Source organism: Neolamprologus brichardi, chromosome 3 (assembly GCF_056152115.1).
Source record: "Neolamprologus brichardi isolate AB-2024 chromosome 3, ASM5615211v1, whole genome shotgun sequence".
NCBI lineage: Eukaryota > Metazoa > Chordata > Actinopteri > Cichliformes > Cichlidae > Neolamprologus > Neolamprologus brichardi.
Window position 1 is genome coordinate 7,884,052 of NC_142106.1, and position 10,366 is coordinate 7,894,417.

The 10,366-nt window shown below is 40.7% G+C and overlaps 1 protein-coding gene across 2 annotated transcripts in view; it reads right to left on the minus strand.

The window, feature by feature from the left end:
* Positions 1-8,220, minus strand: part of LOC102795541 (myelin-oligodendrocyte glycoprotein-like) — a 56,019-nt gene extending 47,799 nt beyond the window's left edge. The window contains exons 1-3 of one of the 2 annotated variants that reach the window (XM_087832048.1): positions 7,980-8,220; positions 2,958-3,293; positions 1,252-2,013 (exon numbers count right to left, since the gene is read on the minus strand). In XM_087832048.1, coding sequence (XP_087688174.1) covers positions 1,826-2,013; positions 2,958-3,293; positions 7,980-8,049 — 594 coding nt within the window. In that variant the 5' untranslated portion in view covers positions 8,050-8,220 and the 3' untranslated portion in view covers positions 1,252-1,825. Of the gene's footprint in view, positions 1-1,251; positions 2,014-2,957; positions 3,294-7,979 lie in introns of those variants that run through there. The other variant, XM_087832045.1, reaches the window with a different exon arrangement.
* Positions 8,221-10,366: the final 2,146 nt, after the last annotated feature.

Here is a 10,366-nt window from a genome sequence, read left to right on the forward strand (position 1 = left end):
ACCTTTATTATCCCACGAATTAGAAATTTGGATGTTACACAGCTCTTACAGCAAGGGGAATATAGAAGGAAGACACAAAGTGGTCCTATATACATAAACAAGTTCGTATATACAGGTAACAATGTACAGGAATATGCATCAAAAAATTGTACAGAGATTTGTATAAAATGTACCAAAACAAACAAGCTGATGAGGGAGATAACCCCCAAAATGTAAAACAGTGTTAAGCTGTGTTATAGAGTCTGACAGTTGCTGACAAGAATGACCTGTGGTAGTGCTCCTTCCTGCACTGTGGGTGTAAAAGTCTACTGCTGAACGGGCTGCTTGGTGCTCGTACAGTGTCATGCAGGGGTTGGGAGATGTTGCCCATGATGGATGTTAGCTTAGACAACATTCCTCCCCATCCTGCTCCATGCATACATATGCATATACATATCCTGCAGATGGCTATGAAGATCCATGTGCAGTATTCTCACTTGAGTCGGAGAAAGCCTTCGACAGAAAAGGGTTTAGTGCCAGATGTTGAGCAGATTTACAACATTAGGAAATTGCTGCGGTACTTAGTGTGAAACATACTATATGATAAAACACTTAAATAAAAAATAAATACAGATAAATGTACTTACTTAAAGGATATACATTCTATGTTGTCTAAATTTATTTGGAATGGGAAAAGGCCTAGGATACATTTGTCAACACTGCAGCGGCACAAATTGCTTGGTGCTTCGGCAGTACCAAATTTTGAATTTCACTATTGGTCATTCCAAATCAGGACGCTTAGCACATGGGTTAACCCAGAGACTAGTACTTCATGGAAAATGATTGAATCTGCTAAGGCACACCACATAGGTTACAAAGACCTCTTGTTTTCCAAAATACACACCAAAATCCTCAACAACAACAGCATATTTGGGCCTATTATTGCAAATTTTATACAGGAATTTGAAACTATAGTGCTCCTTCAGCCCTCAGTGTTAAAGTAAAACAACATTTAAAAAAATGCAAATGTAATAGATTCTTTACAGACCCAGGCATGACAGGGGCCCGCCCGCATATCTAGCAGCGGCAGGGATGAGGTGGGTCCAGGGACAGCCCGTGGGGCCCCGGTGGCGGTGTAGCAGTCGCGGCTGTGAGCTGAGGCTCCCAGGTGATGTGGCAGGTGTGCGGCCTGCAGGACTCGGCGCACTGGTCTCAACCAAGCGCTGGTCTCAACCAAGCGCTGGCCTTAACCGAGCGCTGGCTCTGTTGGGAATGAGGCGGGTCTGGATGGCATGCTGGACTCTGGCGTGGATGTTGCTGGACCACCTGACACAGTGTCCTTCGGCTCCATGTGGGCAGGACTCTGCTGCTCGCTGTCCAACAGCTCCGACTGCGCCAGTCTCTCTCATGCGCTGTTCTCCAGCTCCAAATGTGCAGCAGGTTCTGCAAGCTCCCGAGTTTCAGCCCCGGCAGTCGGATCTCTGCAACTCCCTTGCAGTCAAGGGTTGTGGGTGGAACCGATCTGAGCTGCCAGCCGCTGCATGTGGCACTCAGTCTGGTCCTGCTCCCTCAACATGGCCACCATTTGGGCCAGCTAATCCCTTGGCTGACCTGTCCACAAATTAATGCTTTTCAGCATTCATTCATTACTCTTGGTTGCTGTCACTTTTCACACAAACACAGAGCTTTAGTTTTCCAGCTCACAGCTGAATACTTCCCCAACAACAACAACAAAGACAATTCAGACTGTAAGCCGCTCAGGTGCATCTGCCTCCCCTGCCGTGGGCCAACTGAGCACATCCCGTCACAACAATATAATACAATCTTATTTTCATGAGAGATGATCTTAAGTCTGAAGAGGTATTGCACTCTCAGCAGGATGCTCATTTGAATCTCGAGACTGTTTTCTGTAGATCAGAAAAACAAAAACAGCAGCCACAAGAAGCACAGCAAAAACGGACAAACCAACAATCAGTCCGTCAGATCCACCCTTTTTCACTGCATCTGTGTTCCCTCTGTCTCCTCTTGGCTTACCTGCAGGTGAGAAACAGCTGTCAGGTAGGTGATGAGAGAAAAAAATAACAGAATCAATTTCTTTTTCATGTGCAGGCATTAATTAAAAAGTAAATTGTGAAAATTTACCTGGTGGTGGAATTTTCTGTGCTTTCAATTAAAAAAGGACATCTGACAAAAACTGTGGCCACAATCACTGTTCTAGGTTATTTAATTCTAGTCATGTTACACTATCATAAATGCCTGAGTCTGTAATCTCAGTGACTAACAGAGAACCTGAGTCTAAATGTGATGAGATGAAGTGTGAGGTTGTGAGAAAGTGTCTGACTGCATTCATAGATGTGTCCTTTCAGCTGCTCGCTCTGATCCAACCTTTGGTCTCTAAGAAGAGGCTTCAGGGAGATGTTTGCTACGTTGGACTGTAGGACCATCAGAAATGTGTGCAGTAACAAAACAGGCAGCACTGAAAGCAGCTCTAAGTGTTTGTGTTGTTCAATGATTTGTGCACAACAACAAAAATGGGACCTCTCTCATCCATCAGTCATCATGTGGACATTTTTCTGTCACACTTTGAAGCTGGTAGACGTTTTTGTGTCTGCACTAAGTACGTTTTCACCAGCTATGGCACCGGCAGGATTCACTTTCACAGACTCACAACCACCAGCTCCACCCCTCCCCTCTCCCTCCAGCTGCAGGCTTTAACACTGAGTTTCCCCACACATGTTTACAGACGAGTTAGAGAGCAAGAGAAGAAGAGACGGATTCATAAATGTCTTTGTTTCTGCTCTAACCTTACCCAAACAATGCTGCTCTACAACTCTAGACTACCAGCCACAGAGACAACAGCTGGAGAAACATCTGTCTACCTCTGACATCCACCAGCTCATCCATACAACAAACAAACATCAACAACCAGGAAGCAGCTTCACCTCTGATCACACACACACTCAACTCTACTCACTCACCTGGAGGAACAACAACAGTCAGGTAGATGATGCTGAGCTGCCAGAAACGTGTTTCTCTCATGAAAACACGACACTTGTATGTTCCAGAATCATTAATTGTCACATTCTTCAGAATCAGAGACACGTCTCCATCCTTCATCTGTCTGTCCTGCAGATCCACCCGGTTCTTAAAAGATGGATGCTGGTTGGCTGGATCAAAACGCCCATCTCGGTACAAAAAGACATAATTAGCTCCGTATTCAGCTCTCGTCCACTCTAACACTACGATGTTGTTGTTTGGAGCTCGACATGTCAGAGTGACGTCCTGTCCAGACTCAGCTGTGATGTTTTTCTGGTCTGAAAGAGGAAACAACACAGAGCAGAGAGGTTAAAGGTCAAAGTACAATTGTGATTAGAATGTTTTATTTTATTTTTATTTTTTAAACATGGATAGAAAGAGCCCAAACATATGTATGTTTGCTACGGAACAGCTGCACTTATATCATTTATACTTATATATTACAAATATATCAGTGTTTGATTTTTATCTTAGTATTGAGTATTTTATCTTATATACATGTTCGCTGTGCACTGCACTAAAGTACTAACTAAGTGAAAGAGCCTCACATACTGAATCACATTGCTCTGTGCTGTCACGGCTTGCCATTTTTTACAGTATTATAAAAATATAAAACAACACCAAGTTAAACATTTTTTCTCAACTGGTACCAGCATAAATATTTCTGCAGTTAGCGAGAAGCATAAACCGTGTGTTCACATTCATTTACTCTGCAAGCAACTTCAGTCTGTTTGTTTGCATTTCCTTTGGAGAATCTGAGTCAAAAAGAAGAAAAACAAACAAAAACACACTTTCAGTAATGCAGATTGAGTTGACAAAATTAACTGCATTTAGCTGTTCCTCTAACTTGACATTTTATTATTCTTACACACCAAGCCAGGTGTCTCTCTTCTGTTTTCAACACAAACAGAGCACTTTTTATCAGTATAATACTCTGGGGTATATATGGTTAACGAGCGATTTCCACTAGTCTCCAGAGAGAACAACAGCTTATCTATACTTTAGCCCACAAGCTGCAACGTACAGAGTCTGCCAAAGCCTCACACTACATTTTGCTCCATAAACAGTGGTGGGTCCAAATTGTGACTGTAGCCACGCTGGAGTCTAACTTAACATCAATGGTGCTAAGAGTAGCTGTAGATAATATTACATCTGTGGGATGATTATTGGTAATTTTTTCTCTAATGATAAAAATTTTATTTGTGAAGAAGTTCATGAAGTCATCACTAGTTAACGTTAAAGGGATGGTTGGCTCAAAAGAGCTCTGACTTTTTGTCAGCCTGGCTACAGTGCTGAAGAGAAACTTGGGGTTGTTCTTATTTTCTTCAATTAGTGATGAGTAGTAAGCTGTTCTGGCTTTGCGGAGGGCTTTCTTATAAAGCAACAAACTATTTCTCCAGGCTAAATGATGATCCTCTAAATTTGTGACACGCCATTTCCTCTCCAGATTACGAGTCATCTGCTTTAGGGTACGTGTTTGAGAATTATACCATGGGGTCAGGTACTTCTGATTAGAGACCTTAGTTTTCACCGGAGCTACAGTATCCAGAGTCGTACGTAGTGAGGAGGTAAAATTATTAACAAGATAATCGACCTCTGTTGGGGTAGCGTTCAGATAGCTGCTCTGCTCTGTGTTGGTACAGGGCATTGACGATGATAACAGTGGCTGGATTATATTCTTAAACTTAGTTACAGCGCTTTCAGAAAGACATCTACTGTGATAAAGTCCACTCTCCACTGCTGTGTTATCAATTATTGTAAATGTAAATGTTATCAGGAAATGATCAGACAGGAGAGGGTTTTCAGGAAACACTGTTAAATGTTCAGTTTCTATGCCATATGTTAAAACAAGATCTAGAGTGTGATTAAAGTGGTGGATGGTTCCTGTCTGAGCAGTTAAGACACTGTGAGTCTCTGCTGCCTTTCTGTAGCTACAGCTGTTTGTATACACTGAACAAAAAGCTTTGTAGCTGCATACTGACTCCTGACACTACAACACATCACACTGACACACACGTTACACATCTTTGTCTCTGTCACAGCTGGATTACAGATGTTAAGTGTCCACCCACAGTCTGGTTTCTACTCCCAGGTCCTAGCCTGTTTGGAGCCCTGTCCATCTTCCATTGGTTTTTAATTTTGCACTCCAGTATGAACACCCATCCTTCAACCCAAGGATCACCATAATATAACCTAACACACATACACCTTAGTTCACAGATTCACTTTGTCTAAGGTGCACTTCTGGGATTTCACACAACCCAGGACTCAAATCATGAATACATAATGGGCTTGGATTTACATCATTATGAATGAAATGTGCTCTATTTGGAAGCAGCAGGTCTCCCTCCCCTTTCGATGTGTTGTGTGCAGTGTTGGGACTAACGCGTTATTAAGTAACGCGTTACAGTAACTACGTTATTATTGTGGTAACGAGCACGGTAACTAGTTATTATGCCAAAATCAGGAACGCGTTAGTCGTTACTGGGATTTAGATAGGGTCGTTACTCGTTACTTCGTGTGGTGGCTATCGCGGAGCTTCCACAGATTCTGTAACATTGGCAAGTGGTGGAGGCCAGCAGGTGGATGAGGGAAAGGGGACGCAGAAGGAAAAGAGACCCGAGGCGGCCGCCGGTCCAAGTGTGAACTGAACTTCAGGTAAGAAGTTATGACCTGCAGTCTATCTGGGTCAGATATAAACCAAGTTTAGGTGGAGTTTATTTTCGTTATTCTGACTTTTTCCGTACTGCGTACTAGCTAGCATGACGGAGTTTCTATACAGCTGGGTGGGTGCTATGAAGTTAATGATGTTGAACTTTATTTTGTTCATAAGTTATTAGAGTTGCCAACCGTCCCGTCTGGTATTCAGAGAAAATATTACGCGTTTCTTATTGAGGTGAAAAGGAACAGTTTGTCCCGGACTTCAGCTACAATGAAAAAGACACAAAGCTGGAGATATTCTGTCGTTACGCTGCACAGCTGCCTCTTCTTCTTTCATTCTCCCCCCTCCCTCTCCCGTTTCTACTTCAATCATGAAAACTGATCAATAATCAGCTGATCGGCTCTCTTGTTTGTTTATCGCCCACTTTGCGCCAGAAATAGGAAACCAGCCGATGTCGCGTTAAACAACAGCAGCACTTTTAAGCTTGATCAGCTGTTGTTAGAATTGATTTAATATTAATTTCTAGTATCAGCTGATGTTTGCTGGAGCCACAGCTGCAAAAAAGCTGCTGGTCATGATATCGGTTTGGTTATCTGGTGAGAGGGAAACATGAAGATGAAACCAGGAGATGTCCTTACTGAATCATCAGAGCTGAACAGGTGATGGAGAAACAGGTTTACCTTTTAGGTGACATAAATGAGTTGAAGGGAAGTTATGAACTGTTTCTGAGAGACAGATAACCCCAGGATCCTTTTTAGGTAGTTGACAGCTGGTAACTGTGCAGGTGCGGATCTAGCAAAGTTTTGCCAGGGGGGCAGGTAGGGCATTAACACGGAGAGGTGGGCACAAAGAAATACTTTTCTTTCTTATTCTCATTTAAAATGTCTAGCTTTTAAAAAATAATTATCTCAATCTTACAACAAACGATTGATGCATATATACCATCAAAACAGTGAACATCACTGTCACAACAGCGTTTGTTTTCATTCAAAGGCTTTATGATTTTTCCTATAATGGTGGGCCAGTCTCTAGTCAAAATGCCCGGGCCGATTTTTTTGTCCCAGTCCAGCCCTGTATGCAGCTCATCTGCAGTCTGGTGTTACCTACATCTTCCTATTTAGAAGGCAGAATTTCCGAGTTACAGTACAGTAAGTTGAGTACAATCAAAGCATCACGACTGCAGTTTTTGTGTTGGATGTAAAAGGCACACATGACGCTGTGACGTAGGCTAGAATCATGGCAGCGGTCAATGACGGTCCAGGCATGGGATTTCTCTCGTGGAAATGTGCACATTATCTTTTCCTTTCTATTGGTAGGTGGCACAGTGCACTTGTGGCAAGTAAGCAAGCTAGAAGACTGGCAAAGTTGTCGAAGCAACACATTAACAAGAGAATTCTGAGTAAAACCAAAGTTACTTTCCCTAGTAACTAGTTACTTTGAAAGTAACGAGTAACTTGAAGTAACTGAGTTACTTTTGATAGAAGTAACTAGTAATGTAACTAAGTTACTATTTTAAAGTAACTTACCCAACACTGGTTGTGTGTGAGACTTTAAATCATCAAACTATAAATTATAAATAGTTATTGATCCCTTTACCCCGAGTCCTAAAGTGTATATTTATTTTTTATATTTTATTTTCTTACTCTTCTTATATTTATTGTTTGTTTACTTGCACTGCTGTAACTGGAGCCTCGTCGTCTCGTCTCTCTATATACTGGACTGTATGTAGCGGAGATGACAATAAAGTTTACTTTGACTTCAGCACCGAGCAGGCACACCGAGGGCTCTGGCGCTCACTTTTCGCGTATAGAATTGCATGCGTTTTATAAGTTTTTAAACTATAAGTCTGTATCATGATGTCTGGTGTTTTCGTGTTTTTGGTTTGTTTTTATTTTGTTTTATTTTGCGAGTTGGTTATTAGATGCTGCTCCAGCCAGCCAGAGAATCCCCCGCCCCGCCCTCTCCTCCCCATTCCCAATATGCGCGACATGAACTCGGGGCAGCAATTGTTTTTGTTTTTTGTTTTTTGCCGATGCCCGTGATGCCGCCTCCACCACGATGCCGCACGGTGTCGACCGTATCAAAAAGCGCTACCGCTGACTCCTGAAACTACAACACATCACATTGACACAGGCATTACACTTCTTTGTCTCTGTCAAAGCTGGATCACAGCCAACACACGTTAAATCCACTTTGACTTATATCACAGACAAACTTAATCAATAGGAAAATAATTATTAGAAAAGACAAGTCTCGTTTACAAGTTACGAGCTCTCCCCCCAAACTAACAGGTAAATCTCACCTGCAGAGACAAACGGGAAGACTCCGACAAACAGCAACGTGGAGCAGAGCGACGCAGTCACAGCAGGCATGTCTGTGTTCTCTAGGTCAGATGATCCGACACTTTAATGGTGATAAAAGTCTGATTCTGTTGGTATTTTCACAGAATAACCGAACCTGAGTTTAAACCTGACATCATGAGATAAAGCTTAAGGTTAAAATAAAGTTTTACTCGCTCGATGCCAAAATGTCCGACTCGTCTCTCACACACCGACGATCGATTAACGACGCCCACAGCCTCACCCAGTCAGTACCTGCCTCAGTACCTGACACGGTAGGAAGTGACGCGTCAGCGGGTTTTGCGCTGTTTCGGCGCAAAACCAAACACAGCACGAAACAGTGTCCGACATAATTAGAGACGTTTAGCCAGGAAAAGAACTTGAATAGAACTCCTTGCTAAGTAATAATAATAATAAACAGTTCATAACATAACCATAGCCATAACCCTAACGTTAACCTGATATCTCACAGAAATGCTACATGATAATAAACAGAAGCTGGCAACTCAGCTCTGTAGAGTGGGCAATCATTCCTTCAAGTAATGAACCTTTTCATTACTTGAAAGAAGTTGAAAGTCCGCAGGATTGATGTTAGGAGAATCATACATGCATTATAACAAATGTACCATCACTAGCAAATACTTTAACTTCTACTTTCACTGTAAATAAACTCACTAAAGATATTTTTCCATTTCCTGTGTTTGAGTCCAGCCTGCCTATAGATCATGACAATAAAACTCTATTTCAATTAATTAAAAATATGCATATATATTATACTATAATCTAGATTATGAGCAGTTAAATGTTGCATCACCACCACAATAGAAAACAAATTCTTTGGTAGGTTTTAGGTACATAAACTAAGTTTTAATACAAAATCATTTGATGCTGCAGAGAGCATGCAAAACATGACATGACTTCAAATGTAATACAGAAAAAGTGAACTGAAAAATACACTTTTTTCTTTAATAGTTGGTATTTATTATAATTGCACCAACACAACTGAGCTTTTAAAAGATTGCAACCAGGGGCGATTCTAGAATTAGAGCTTTGGGGGTGCTGAGCACCCAGAGAGCTGCCCGGCCAGGCAAGATAAATCATATGATTCTTAAATTCATCAAGTCTTTCTGTGCCTGGGTCCTCGTCTTAAAACATGACATCACTGTTTTGTACATTTTAACACAATTTAATCCCCACATTTGTGAAAGAAAAGCAAAACACTTTTTTGAAAATTCTGTAACAAAACCATCAAATCTGATAAAGGTTATTTAAATGCTGCAAAAGCTTAATTACTGGGGGAGAATAATGAATGATGCTCATAGTAAAAAGTAAACTGAGTGCATTTTTTGGACAGAGATTCACTTTTAATGTGTATGTATAATATAATACAGATACATAAAAAACACTCCCAAAACAGAATAAATTATTACAAATAAAAATCTTTACTGCAGATACTAATTTTGTGTTGTAAGATTTATGGGTTTCATGCTTTCATAGTGGTACTTGGGAGAGCTTGACATTTTATCAGGTGGTACACACTGTAAAATGTTTAAGAAACACTGATAAGTTAAGTGTATGTGTGCTTTTGGAAATCATTTAATGCTGCAGTACAGAATCTTTGAAACAAGCTTAAAACATTTTTAGAAACATAGCACTGCTTCTCTTTACAGCTTCTCACGTACGTATTGCGGCAGTCATACAGACAACTGGACGTTCCAAAAGTTGGCCTACCTATTACTGGCTGAGGTTTTAGTAGAGTTGTGGCTGAACCACATAAAAATATATTATTAATTTTAATCTCCCCAATCAATTACAATGTTAAGTTGGAAGGTTGTTAAAGAGGCTCAAAAATGTTTCAAACCAGTTTGTTTTGCAGATTCTGTATAGCAGCTTTAATATAGGGAGGACACAACTTCCAGACTGTATGAATAAAATCTTTTTTTTTCTCTTTGCCAGTTTAACAGTTTCTGTTTTGCCTGTCACTATTCCCTGTCTGTTTTCTTACCTGGTTCTTCCTGACTTTGTACTTTCTCCTCACATTCCCCTCTTTCCTCTCTCCCTCTTTGGACTGACAATCATACACAAATAGATTGTATTCAATTAGATGATAAATTACATTAATATAAAAAAATACTATTAAGATCACTAATGAAAAAGTCCTCTCTCAGTGTACTTTCAACCAAAAGGCAAATAACCAAACCACATGAACATCTAATAAAAGATATAAACATTGAAACACTGATCCAACATTATTCTTGATTGATGGATCATTTGATTTTACACTTTTACCTGAATGTGGCTCCTTTTAAAACAAACAAACAAACAACTTCCTTATATCCATTATGAACCT